At 46.1% G+C, this 14388-nt stretch overlaps 1 protein-coding gene across 2 annotated transcripts in view; it reads right to left on the bottom strand.

Annotated features, from left to right (window-relative positions):
* The window catches only part of PRDM6 (PR/SET domain 6), a 98905-nt gene that overhangs the window by 21055 nt on the left and 63462 nt on the right, over positions 1 to 14388 (bottom strand). For both annotated transcript variants that reach the window (XR_003522184.1, XM_027606315.2), the window contains exons 4-5: positions 10406 to 10533; positions 6770 to 6894 (exon numbers count right to left, since the gene is read on the bottom strand). Coding sequence is in view for 1 of the 2 variants with exons in the window: in XM_027606315.2 (XP_027462116.1) it covers positions 6770 to 6894; positions 10406 to 10533 (253 nt within the window). In the remaining variant the exon portion in view is untranslated. The remainder of the gene's footprint in view (positions 1 to 6769; positions 6895 to 10405; positions 10534 to 14388) is intronic.

Below are 14388 nucleotides of genomic sequence, written 5' to 3'. Positions count from 1 at the left end.
AGTACTTACTCCATTTCATCAAATATAAAATGCCCTTATTTGCAGGTTGCACCGTGAATTGTCAATCACCATTCATTGCAAGGCATCTCCCGGGTTCAGAAAGAACAAAACGTGAACAACATGTGTGTGTTGCTACAAGTGTGATATGTGCTATGAGAAATACGAAAAGGTGCCTGGAAAGCATATCACCAGGATGGCAGCTTCCCTAAGGCAGTGACTTTGAATGTGAATCCTGTAGGGCGCACAGGTATCAGACAGGTGTAAAGGGGAAAAAAAGACAATGCAAGAAGATGAAACGTGGGCAGTTTTGGCCATAGGGTCTGTGCAGATGCTGAGGGAGGAAGGAGCTCAACAGAGGATGTAGGGTCTGCAACAGACTGAACAGGGCACGGCCAGTCCAACGATGCTCGAATTCTCATTCTGTAAAGGATGATGTGAGCCACACAGAATACTTTCTGGAGACTCTATGTGGACCGTGGGCTACCGTACCGAAGAACTGGGGATGCATTATAAGAGTAATGGCAAACCAAAACAGGGTTTTAAATTAGGGTGTGAGGTGATGAGATTTATGCTCTAAATGCACCATCATTCTATACTGTTAAATGAAAAAGTGAGGTGCAGAACAATGTATATAGTACGTTACCACTATCTGCAGAAAAGGGCGAGGGGCAGAGTGAGAGCCAGAGAAAGAGAAGGAGAACATGCTTGAATAGAGGAGGCAAAAAAAAAAAAAAAAAAAAAAAAAAAAAAAAGAGAGAGACCTGGGAATCTATCAACTGACTTCTAAGGGGAATTATACGTCCATAGTCCTTTCTGGATTTTGGTCTATGGAACCAAATTACCTATTCACAAAACACACCAATGAGCTGAAACCATAAAATAAGCACACCAATGAAGACTTCACCTGGGCCGCTGTGAGGCCACCGAGGAAAATGTGACACGCTGGAGACGACTGCAGTGGTCCGTGACAAAGCCAGCGATCACATTGACCAAGGGGTAGCAGAAGTGAAAAGGAGTGCACTTAAGAATATCCAATCAACGGGGCTTTGTAACTGACTGGAGAGAAAGGTGAGTGAGGGTTAGGTGTTGGGGTTTCTAGAAAGAACAACTGGATGAATGGGGGTGAGCTACTGAACTGAGGGAGAGGCAGAATGGTTTCAGGTGTACATGCTGAGCTGGACACTCTGGTGAGATACCAAAGGCAGAGGTGGAGCAGACAAGTGGACGGGAGTATGGGGCTCAGCAGAGAGGTCTGGACTGGAAACGCAAATCTGGGAATACCTAAGTCAGGTCTCCTGGAAAAAGACTCTGAAATGGAGATTTGCAGTTTTGCATGCAGGAGGACCATGTCCATGGAGGAGATGGACAGCTCTGGAGCTGGGCGGGGCGGGGGGGGAGGTCCTTCACAGCTGTCCTGCTTTGGGACAGGGGAAGCAGTCCTTATCAGCCCCCACGTTGACCAGCCACTGGACACAGGCTAATGACTGAGGGCAGAGAGGCTCTCTTAGGCGGAAGGTAATTCCTGGGGACAAACTCATCTGAAAGCTGGCAGCCCCTTCTTCTCCCACAAACTGGGGGGAATGAGTGCCTCAAGCTGATAGCAAGGCTGGGATTTAGGCAGCATACCCCTGCACCCCAAAGCACCCAGAGATTGAATCTTTCATGACAGTGGGTTTCCCTGGGTTTTTGTTTTTTGTTTTTTGGTCATTTCTTGCTGTGGGCGCATTTCCAGTGGGCGCTGCCTTCTTTTGGGAGTCCTGTGCCAGTACGGAGGCATCCCTATGGGGTGGCTTCTCTTTGCTTCTTCTGGCACACTACAGTTTTCTGCAGCTCTGGACCAATCTTTGTTTGTTCGTTGGCCCAAGGTTTCTATACCTGGCAGGTAGTGCAAAATCCAGCCCCACAACATCCCAAAGGCCGGGGCCGGTTTCTAGAGAGCAGCACTGTGTTTTTCCCCATGGCCTGAAATGGACAGCTCCTTGGCTCACTGGGCGGTGGGTAGCATTCTTCTAGTCCTCAGTCAGGGACAGTTCCTGGACTTATGTACGGAGTCCAATCCCAGCTCCGGACGGTACACGGTACACGAGGGGCCTGGAGCCTTGACTCCTCCCAACTGTATCAGTGCTCAGCCCAATCCCCCTCAGCTCAGGCTCATGGCCACGGACATGTGACTTGGTTCCTGTGCCGTGTCTGGTTTGTGCTGAATGCTCATGTGCCTTCTTTTAGCCTTGAGGACAGGGCCTGAGTCCCTGTTCCTCTTCACGGTGCCCGACCCAATAATACTGCAAGCTTCTCCTCCTTCCCAGAGGGAAGGCCTGAGCCTGGGCCTAGCTCCTCCCTGTCGGTGGGATGGCAGGGGTGAGGGGCCCTACGCAGAGGTGCCCTTTTTTGTTTCCTGCTCTGTACAGTCAAGGGGAGGAGGCAGGGGGGAGGGAGGCGGCGTTCATGTCAGCGTGGGAACTGCTGCGGGGCTGAAGAGGTCCACGTTCTGCCAACTCGGCATCCCAGGCCAAGGCCTGAGCAGCAGGAAGACCTGTTGAACACTTATTCCCTATTTTTTTTCTTTTAATTTCCTCTGAAATGAATATGAACGCACTACGGTCTTTACACTCAGCAGGAGCTAATCCCCCCCTGGAAGCTTTGGGGGAGTCTCATTCCTCCTCACGGATGCCATCTGTCGACACAGGCTTTGCTTTGGGCTCTTCTGATGGGCCCACGGTGGATGGAGCGGCTCTCTCCTTGGAGTTCTATTACATTTATAACCCCGGTTTCTTAAAAAGAAAATAACAGGGGAGTTGGTTCCAGAGCCCCAGTGCCTGTGGGAAACGCTGCCTTCTCTTTGAGGCCTGGCGGCTTTCTATGGCTTGTCTGGGCCCTTGAGGGCGCCCACCGGTTCACGGGCGCTCCCCCCACCCCCCGCGAGGGGACGGTCACTCAAGCCTCAGCCCACCGCACACACTCAGGAGGAAATGTGTACTTGCGTCGATGAAAGAACCAGGGGAGGAAAATGATCTTTTAATACATGAAACTGCTTAATAAGTATTATTCGCTAAGTAAAATCACATTGCCCTTGAATGTCTTGGGCCACGTATCCATTCTGTTAACAAAGGAAACTACGGGCTGAAATGTTTAATCCCTTCAAATAATGGCAACAAAAGTCTCAACATTCATCCAGGAAGCGTTTTATTAATTGGTGTGTGCACAGCCCTGTAAGGAGGCTCTGTGGAGGCATTTTGTCACATAAGTCTCCGGTATCTTCAAGAAGCCTCTTTTTTAAGGTACCCAATTTATTCTGTGGCTAGCTCAGTGGGATAAAAATTGTCTTAGAATTGCTAATCCAGTTGAGATGATTTAAATTACTAAGGGCTGTGGAAGGCTATCTGTTAAATTATCAGTCCATGCCCTTTCACACATTTGTGCTTTTAAATCACCCAGAGTATTTTCTCTGTACAGAATAAGGAACCCTTATTATAAAGCATTCTCAGCTCTCTCAGTGAATCATGTGGAATGAGAATCCACCTTAGAGTTAAAGTCATATATCTCCCCTACACTATCTGATGAAGCTTTCTGCTGGTTTCTTCGGTGGCCAATCACATGACAGATATATGACTTTGAGACAGGAACTGAAATAAAATTCCCATAATACCGTTAGGGGGAAGGGGGGATTGTCACTGTGGAGCATTTCCGTCAATGACTTAATTTTCTTTAAACTTCCCTCCACCCTCACTTTGAGCTTGGAACTCAACGCAAAAGAGCTGCTTAGTCTAGCTACTGAATCCACAATACTTTAAGCTCCTCTAGTTTTTCACATTTTCTTCCAAGGATTTCAGGTGCTAAATGATACACATAAACCCTGGGAGAGTTAATGGAATACTCTAATCAGCAATCTCAAGAGTGCTTTACACAGCTGGAGTCTAGGAGAGAGAAGGATTAAAAAGCCAAGCATCTGGTGCTTCCAGAAAGTACCCTTCTGATGACACTTCAGCACTGACTCCGAGGCCCAGATGGTACACTCTCAGATACCTATTGTCAGGTGGTTGTGGATGGCACACAAGACCCCCAAATCCTCCAGCCCCATCCTTAAATCCATCTCGTCCATATAAGAGCATCAAAAAGTGAAAGCAATGTTGCAAATGTAGGACTTCCACCTCAGAGATCACATCAAGGGTAAGAAACGCATTCCCTAAGAAGTCACTTCCACGGTGGTTTCCATTTCTGACTCATAACTCAGTAAATCGCCGTTCCATCCTTCCGGTTCCTCAGACCAAAGCCCTAGAGTGATCCTTGACTTCTTTCCCTCTCACTCACCACCAAAGGTGTCAGCAAATGCTGTTGGCTCTACTTTCGAAATGCATCCAGAATCCAACCATGTCTCATCACCTCTGCCATGTCTACACTGGCCCAAACTACCATCATCTCTCCCCCTGGATTCCTACAAGCGCCTGGAACTGGATTCCCTGCTCCACCCTCAGGCCTTGCTGTCTGGTCTCCACTCAGTGGCCAGAGTCATCCTCTTACAACAGCAGCTCGAACATATCATCCTTCTGCTCGAAACTCTGCCGTGAGCGCCCCTCGCGAGGCCCACGCTGAGGAAAAGCCAGGCTTCCGATGGGGGCCTTCTGGGCCCCGTGAGCCCCTTGCTCATGCCCCACCTGACATCTAAGGGAACTTCTCGCCTCCCTCCAAAACCCCACGCTGACCCCGGGGATACTCTTCCAACAGGCCGGGAACATCCCCATTGTGGGGCCTCCACCCTTTATACCTAGCCACATGGAACACCCTTCTCCCAAACAACAAACACGTGGCTGATTCTTCCCCTCCTCAAGTCTCATCCCCAAGGCCACATTCCCAGTGGGCCTACCCTGATCACTCTCAAAAACTGCAACTCCCGACTCGTGGCCCGCCTCATCCCTTCTCTGTTTCCATCTCTCTACAAAACATTACCACCTGACAAACCATGTATTTACTCGCTCCTTTATTCATGCATTAATCTGTCTCCCTCCACTAGAACGTAAGCTGCATGAGGGCAGGAATTCTCGGCTGCTGTATTTGCCGTACCTACAAAGACACATGGGCCCACTGCAGGCGTTTGTTAAATATCTGAGCAATGAATGAACACATCCTTGGAAGACTCAATGTCCATCAGAACTCTAGGCTTTGATAGGCTTATCCTGACATTTCTGGACACACACACCACAATAACGTCTTCAGATCTGGAGCAAGTTTTGTTAGAGGAAACAGAAGACCTTACAGGATTTCAGACAGGCCTTGGGATCAATTCCATACTCCAGAAGGTGATGGGACATCAAGGTTCAGGAGACGGGCCCATGTCAGCAGGTCAAGGGGCCGGATGCTGTTGTCCTTCCATACAGGGACTGTGCTCTAGTGTGAGGAGAGCAAGGGCCTGGAACCCTTGTGGGAAGACGGCATGTACTGACCCCCATGCACATCTGCCTCTAACGCCCGCCACACACTCATGTCCCACACTGAGATCTGCTCCCACGAAAACAGACACTCCCTAAGACACGAGCATGACTGCAGAAAAGAACTTCCCAGTAGAAACCTGGGAAGCAGGAGGAAGGTGCTGAATGTACGAAGACTCATTTTTTGATCTGAGATTGGTTTGGAGTCAGGGTAAAGGAGAAAGGGAAAGTTGACAGGAATATGTTTTGAGAGTTCTGTTTTTTCACAAAGAACGTTAAGAACAACGTGGAAAAGAAATGTCTGATCATTGGCATTTTCCTCAGGAGTAACATGAACATTTTTTAGTTTTTAGATTATGTGTGTGTGTGTGTGTGTGTGTGTGTGAGAGAGAGAGAGAGAGAGAGAGAAAGTGGAAAAGGAAAAATAACACTTTTTCAAAATGAAGATTCTTCAAGAGATCTGTTCTCTCTGCATCTTTTTCTGTTATATAAACCCAAATCACTAGCTCCTCCCAATTATCCGTTGGCAGTTTGGTGCCAAGGAAAAAAATGACATCACCAAAACCAGTGTTTCTCACTGAAACCCCTCAGCGTGACCTCATTCTGTTCCAAATCCTGGAAATCACCTTCAACTATTTTCCCAAGAAATGATAAAACATAAATACCCGTTTGAGTAAAAATTGCTTCAAGTTTTGCACTCGCCTAGGTTGTAGATTATTTTTTTTAGAGATAATGATGGTCACGGTCATGGAGATAGAAGGACGTGACATGGTTCGTTTTAGACTAAGACATTTAGGGAGACAAATTCCACAGTCATAGGTCTACGATTTTTGCTACCATTTCTCCCTCCGAGGACTACATAGGAGGAAGCACACCCAGTTAACCAGGGCGCTTTTACACCTCATTACATAGCATCGTGTTCTCATTATTCCATTTTTGCCTGCAGCGTGCCTCTGGCAAGACTGGGCACCACTTAAGCACAGGTGCTGTCCCTTGTGCTGCCCTAGTAACCCCACCAGGCGGCAAGCAGGGAACTAGACACACAGTAGGTGCTCAACGAACACCAGCTGCCTTCCCATTGCTGCCAGAGATCTTTTAAAACTCTTGACAACGGTAGTGAAATCGTCAACGGGTGAAGAAAGGACGGGCCTGTGTTAAGTCGAGACGCCCTGTGAAAAAGCAAAGGACAACAGAGGGAAAAGAAACCAAGGGAACAGGCTCGTGCACATTTGCATCACGCATCAGAGCGAACCGTATTTCAGGAGTCTCAAGCAACACTCTTAAAACGTTAGCTTTCAAAAGGAGGTATTGTGAGAGGTGAATTCAGAGCTAAAATAAATTCTTACAGTTTTCATCCTGGGCAATGCATTGTAAGGGAATCCCAAAGAAAGACGTATAGCTGTCATTGTACCACACGAGAAGCTCGGTACCCCTGGGAATATCTATACAGGCTCGGTAGAATATATTCGACCTATTCAAAACAAAAGAAAACCCAGCTTAGTCAGAGGTACATTGTTATTGCCCCCGAAAAAAGTTCTGCTCCCCCCTTATCATTCCCAGCAACCAGCAAGAGCCTGCACCCCAGAGTGATAAACACTTTACAATTTATCTCTACAATGTCCCTCCACAGAACATCGTGGCTGAAGAGACTGATATGGGGCCCAGGAGATAGCAGAAAGCCAGGGCTCCTTTAAAAAAAAAAAAAAAAAAAATCCTATCTCACACTAATGAGAAAATTCTGTCTCTTGGCAAATTGCAGACACTGGCGCCTCACCCTCATATATAAATTAATACTATCGATTTCTGATTTGAAGGAAAAGCATGACACGTATTCCCATGACTCGGCATTGGGAGTCCCCAGATTTGCAGTAAAATGAAGCAGCTTTGGGATCGAAGGACTGAGGGAAGTAAAAAGAAAAAAAAAAAAAAATCTTCCCCGTTGCCTGTCTTCTAAAGTTTGATACGAGAGAAGAGAAAACCCCTCTTACGGGGAACGAGTGGAAATTCAGTAATACAAGAGGAACACTTGACTCCGGCTGAAAGATTACCCTCTGAAATGATAGAGTGAACGCACCAAGAAATAAACATTTTTTATAACAGCTCCGGGGCTGGAAAGAAAAACCTACAGATTAAAAAAAAAATGAGGAGACCGTGACCGGTTTCCTCCATGAAGAATTGCTACAAATATGAGCCTCAAGTTCAAGATAAAAGCGTTTAGGGTTGGTGGGCCTTAAATTTAGCCTTTCTGTAAGGAATCGGCTGTAGCAGGGCACTTTGTTCCTTGTATAACACTGCAGACGTAAGGCGAATCCTTCCCCACATTTTTCATGGCAGTGAGATATGCCCTTGTCAACATATTTCGTCACCGCAAAGTGGCTCTTGGCAATAGGATCATAAAGATCAATAAAAAAGTGCAGATTCTCAATATTTTACTTGCAGCTGCAAAAATTTCATTTATCTTGTTATTTTCCTTCCTTGCTGCCATTCTGTCTCACGAGGGCACTGCTAGCTAAGCAGAATGTTTTTCCCAACATTCTATGAATATCTGACAAAAACTCCAGCCAGTCGTCCGGACCTTACTACCCTTCCTCCCTCCCGCAACTCCAAGAGCTGTGCATTTTATTAATTCTTTCCACTGCTACATAAAAAAAAAATCAAAATTGGAGCCAAGCTATAAATCACTGGCATCTCCTAACTTGAGAAAAATTGAGTCGCCTTTGTACTTCACCCTCGTAACATTTCATCTCTCGGTTTGGCTTCCCTTAATATAAACACAGCGCCCGGCAAATGAATGTGCTAAAACCAAATGACACACTTTGCCGCTGAAAGAGCAGAACTGTTTTCGAGCAATGGGTGGTCTTCTGAGGCACGGAGTAGGCCGAGAGGGGGGGAAAAAAAGAAGGGAAAAAAAAGTGTAAGCGTACACCGTTCCTTACAAGTGGGCAGAGCTTCCAAAACTCGCAGAAATCTCTGCATGTTGAAGCACATCAAAGGGATTTTTCCCTTTTCAGATAATATTTCCTTTGCTGACATGTATTTAGTATTGTGGTTGGATGACTCATAAAGATAGCTTCATGGCGTCCCAACGCAGTTGAAGCAGAACACATGCCAACAAACATTATTGTCAGCCTCAAAATAAAAACAAAACGTTCAGCTAAGGGTCAATCAATCAAGGGCGCTTTGAAGAAAATTCCATTTAGATATTACAAATCATAACAGAATGAATCTAAACCAGCTGACTCTTCGTGAAGAGGACATTCATGTACAATAAAAATGAGGCTGGCTCTTCAGGGTCCAACTTTTCTATTTTCTTACTCTTGGACGTGGTCACTGGTAATAGATGCCAGTTTTTCTAAATTGTGTTTTTGTAGTTCATTTTAGAGAGATCCGAAGTAATCAAAAACAGATCGGCGGAGAGATCTGGAAGTTTAAGCGCCGGCATGAAAGGGGAGCTGTAAAATCCACTCACGGTTGACAGATAGGTGACTGACTTACTGACTTGCCCAGCTTCCCCTTAGGGGCGTCTTGCTTCCCCCAATTCAGAGTTTGCCTCAAGAGCTCCCCGGGTGCTCATGACAGAGCCAGCCAAACAATCTCTCGCTGAGTGGACGAGCACAATGTTTACTAATTTTCTAGCTCCGAGTTTCCTAAAAGCTTCACGACAGAAATGTGGCTGCTATAAAAGGTGAGTAGGAGCCCGCACAGGGCAGCGTAACCAGATACCGGCATGCACCGAAACCATTATTTAAGGAAATATAACTACATGAGAAACCAAGGCTGCCCAAATAGGTTCCTTTTGAACTGGAGACCTTCAGAGAGGCAGCCAGATTTGTGCAGCCTTCAACCTATAAGGGGGAGAAAGCCCTTTCTTTTCTTTCTTTTTTTTTTTTTTCCTTTACAAGGCTTCATGTTTAAAAACTAAAAAAGAAAAAAGAAAGCAAGGAAATAAACAGCCCTCGGCAGGACTCCAAGTTGCCGAGGGCAGGGCCTTCTGCTTTGATGTGTCTGTGGTGCCTAATAAAGCTAAACAGTTGCTTCTGATTCTAAAGGGAACATGGCTGTTTATAACTGAGGTCATATATTTATACGGCACATGTTTTCGAGGGATTTTGAGAAAAGGGCTTTTTTTCCCCCCTCTGTGATCTGTTTTCGTGCTCTCGTCTCCACTCCAGCCTTCTTTAGCACCGAGTGGAAATGCCTGACCAACAGGTGCACTGAGCGGAGGCGGGGATCCGCCCCCCTCCACCCTGCCCACGGGATTTTGGGAACCGAGGGAGGCCCCGCCTCCTCTTTGCTACCCTTTTGGCTTTGCGCAACCTTCGCAGGGAACTGGGGGGTTTCTCTCTGCTCTGGGGCTGCTTCATCACCTGAAACATGGTCTGAACAGTCGAAGAGCCAAAGCCAAACGCTCTGGCACCTTTCGAGGGAGTGAGGGAGCAAGGGAGCGGGAGAAGTGATTTGGGCTCAGCTGCTGCTGCTGCTGAGCCCAACAGTTTGAGAAGAGCAGCCTGGGGTGGGGTGGGAGTTAGTGCTTGGTTTCCCACGCCTTTGTAGGAAGGACAGTTTCCTGAGGCAGCAAGCCTGCAGAGGATGGGCTGCAAGGGATCCATGGCCGAACCTCCACGCTCCTATTTCTGTGAGAGTACACATCTGCTGGGGGGAAGGGGAATCACCCCACACCAGCGCGGCTTCCAGGCTCACCCAGGCAGTGGTGGATGTTCCAGCAGTGATATGGAAGGAGCTTGACCGTGTGCACTCGAGGGAGTGAGGCCTTCCACGAGCATCTTTATTCCGGAATTCTCACATTACTGTTGCAAGAACTAAGGAGATCCCAGAAACCTAGTAAAAGAAATTCCTGCCCATTCCCACAGGGTTCTGCAGGACTCCCTGCAGGATTTTTCACAACTAGCAGCAAGCCTGAATTTGTAAATGCAAGCGGAAGGGCTTCAGCTCCGTAAGGGGTAAATCAAGATATACTTTACCTGTACTGAACTACTGTTAGATTCTGCTCTCCGCAGTGCCTTGCACATCGGATATACCTCATCCAGCTCGACTTACTAGGTTCCCCACCATCAATAAAGTGCTGTAGTGTCCCATCTTGGTCATATATCTAGAGAAGAGGTCAGAAGGTCAAGTAGTTAGAACGAATCATCAGCAATCATTTTCCCTGCTTCCCTTGGTGTCTTTATGTGTTGGCTGCAGAAACGTATGGCCTGTAGGTTTGCGGGGGGCTTATTGATACCTGTGGAAATGCAACCGGAATAACAGGAAAATATTTTTTGGTGATGCGAGTCGATCATGTTTTTCTTATCAAGCCAATCTTCCCTGTATTCAACATATTTCTGGTATCTCAAGGATGTGAGGGACCATGTTTCCCAAAGGATATTTAAACCTATTTGACAGGCTACTCTTAAGTAATGAGCTGCTGGATAAACAAAGCAAGCTGAAGGGAGAGGCCACACTGAAATGGCTGGAACATCCACACCAGAGGCCCCCCCGGGCTCAAACACGTCACTGTTCGAAGGCCTTCGGGAGGCAGTAACCGTGGGTTGGACAAGCTCGGTGATACCCAGCAGAGGGCAGGTGGAGCATTATGGAAATGCACAGAACTGGTAAAAAAAAAAAAAAAAAAAAAAAGAAAGAAAACCAAAAAAAAAAAAAAAAACCCAAAAACAAAATTTGGATGAAATAAATGGACTCTCAAGTCGCAGAGGATGTGGGACTTCAGCTGTCAGGACCTGAAACTATAAAGGAGGACCATCAAAAAAGAGAGACCCTCAAAAAAAGAAAGAAAAAAAATTAACTGCTTCCTATGGATTTTCAATGTCTTAACTGAGGTGGGTCTAACAATGATTGCTTTAAGGCATCTTATGCAAATTTTCTTTCAAGATCATATTCAAGGAAATGAAATCTGCTTCAAACCAGGCAAAGAGCATGGGACAAAAAGTCTCATTCATAACGTCCGTCCAGCACACCCAGAGTGAGCACTGACAAGTGAGGTAATAGGTTCCCACTTCCAGAAACCAGGTGAGCCCTGGGCACCTTGGCAGATGTGGTATCTCGATGAGTGGGAGATCAGGGCTTGCGTAAGCACAGCAGCTTCAGAAGGGACTCCCAGCCCTGGGGCATCCGGGAAGCAAGGGGCGGGGTTCTCAGAAGGACCACAGTAGGGCTGGTCCTTTCCAAATAAAATCAGCGAGGGGATCCTGGTAACTGCTGAGGTATTCCCCAGAGCATCCTGACAAATCATGTCTCTTACCCTCTGATCAGCCTTTCCAGTCTCTTCCAAATGGACAAGGAGAGTACATCTTACAGAGAGACTCACTGGTTACATTAGACCCTAAAATTAGTATCGTCATTCATATTAATTTAGCTCAGTATTTCTGTTCTGGGGACCAGAGGGCTTAGTGATGACAGTTTCTTTTATTATCTCCAGTCATTTTAAACAGCTGACTTTCTTTTTTTTTCTTGCTTTTCTTCAACTCATTTGTCTCCACTCCCAACCTTTCCACTAACCCCCTGCCCCCAAATAAAAGAAAGACATCAATCTAATGAAGGCAATTGCTGGAGAAGCTTTGACTGGGTAGCATGTGAGCATGATCACAGCTGATAATCAAGGTCGCCTGAGAAGAATAAAGACATTCCTGGATTATATTATATTTAAGATTAATGACTTCTTTAAATTCCTAGTTTGAGGATGATGGCAGAGAACAGAATCATTTCACATGGCGGACACATCTGCTACCTGAGCAAACGAATGACAGGCTTTGCCTTTAGGTTAGATCACACTGTAGTTACTCTGTTGTTCTTACTATTGGTATGTCCCTTTTAGGAAGCTCAAAGATTCAAACTCTCAACCCCGAGTCTGCTGTTGACAGCCCATGCGACACTGAACAAAAGCCATCAGTTTCTCAGACACCAATGTTTATCTAAAATGGAGCCAAAAATGTTGATGACCCAGCCCTCTGCCCTCTCCTTCCCCGACGAACAGACTTTCCTTGAGAGCTGTTGGTGAAAATAATTACGAAGCATTTTGAGAAATACCATTCTCCTTTGTGCTTCTAGCCAATGTCATCAACAGCACGTAAAACTCTCTAACATTTGGGGCACCCCGGTGGCTCAGTCGGTTAAGCGTCTGCCTTTGGCTCAGGTCATGATCCCAGGGTCCTGGGATCGAGCCCCCATGTCAGGCTCCCTGCTCATGGGGAGCCTGCTTCTCCCTCTCCCTGCTCTTGCATGTGCGCGTGTTCTCTCTCTCTCTCTCTCTCTCTCTCCCCCTCCCCCCTCCATCTCAAATAAATAAATATTTTTTTAAAAAAACCTTCTCTAACCTTTACCTGTAGTGGGTTGCTACCTTGAATGATGGCTCATCTGAACACCAGACACTAGCCAGTCTTGAAAATGAGTATAAAGGGGCTTTTTCCTACACTCCGCAAGCTACATAGACTGTAACTCCAGGAATCCTACCACTTTTAACTGCCTCCTACCTGCCTTGAGGAGAGCAGGTGGCTATTTGTCAGGTTTTTTCCAAGCATCACACAGCGTAGTGCAGGGCATGAGGCCTCCTTGACTTTACACTATTTCACACAGAACCGGGACGAAAATCTCAGATGCCTTCTTAGATCCCATAGCTGTGCACCCAATCAGGGTTGAGGAAACTCACTGGACCTTGATGTGGTTTTCTCCCTCGGCCCCCAGTGCCTGGCCATCACCAAATCCAGGTGAATTTGCCTCCTAAATGTTTTTCCAGTGCATCCATCTCGCCGCCTCCATTGTCACCATCCCAGCCGGGGTCGGCTTCCTTGTGCACCTGTGGGACCTCATCCGGCTCCCCACTGACCTCCCTGCACCTTCCCCAGGTCCCTCCAACCTAGTCTCTATACCACAGCCAGACTGATCTTTCAAAACACAAATCTGATTACATCCATCTCACCTAAGTCCCCCCCTCAAATAAAAGCTTCATAAATGTCATAAAATGTCAAGTCACAATACTAATAATAAAAGTGGGAAACCAGGATGCCCAAATGTAAGCCTAAACAGGAACTAAGGATGATCTCCTCAGAAAAGCTCTAGGGATTCGTTTGGGCCCTATCATTATTCTCCATCATCAGTTCAACTTTGTTTCCATTTAAGAATTCAGTGTATTGAAAAAGGGGCTATGTGGGTGCGCCTGGGTGGCTCAGTCAATTAAACATCCAACTACTGATTTCAGCTCAGGTCATGATCTCAGGGTTGTGAGATGGAGCCTGCCTAAGATTCTCTCTCTCCCTCTCCCTCAGCTCCTCCCCGCCTCTCTCCCTCTCTAAAAAAAAATAAAAATAATAAAAATAAAAAGGGGGTATGTGTAAAATTCCTTGTGTAACTGAACTATACAAGGACACTCGTGCCTGTATAAGTGAAGAAACGCTTCAACAAGTTTCAGGTGAGAGCAACAATTTCAAGTTCAGGAAAGTGTTTTTTCCTGAACACAACCTGGAGGTTGTGTTAACATCTACATTTGTGTGACACTAAAATGAAATTTTAAATTAGATACCTAGTAGGTCTAAAAAAAACCTCAAGGAATTTAAGGAGATGAATTAATGCTGACACCAACATTCATTCTGTTTTCATTTCCTTTCAAAAGATTTAAAATAAGCAGAAAAACACCAAAACCCGTGCACAAAGTGCTGAGACAATCCTCTCAGGATCTACGAAAATGTCAAAGAGGTCAGAAATTGCATTCATTCAAATAATGACGATGAAGGTAAGAGAGTGAAATTTATATTAAGGGAAAGATTCTTTCTGGAAGAACACTTGAATAAAGCATAGTTTTGCTTTAAACTTTGTACTCTGTCCTGAAATGAACATGAAACAACCAAAGTTTTAGTATTTGCTCTATTCTTTCTAAAGCAGCCAAAAAAGGACCCAGTGAAAGTGCAGGAAATACACATAAGGAAACACACAGGATACTTGGTGGGAAAAAAGT

The sequence above is a fragment of the Zalophus californianus genome, chromosome 5, assembly GCF_009762305.2.
Source record: "Zalophus californianus isolate mZalCal1 chromosome 5, mZalCal1.pri.v2, whole genome shotgun sequence".
In the NCBI taxonomy this organism is placed as follows: domain Eukaryota; kingdom Metazoa; phylum Chordata; class Mammalia; order Carnivora; family Otariidae; genus Zalophus; species Zalophus californianus.
Note: the sequence above shows the minus strand (reverse complement) of the source record. Positions and strands in the feature narration are given on the sequence as shown.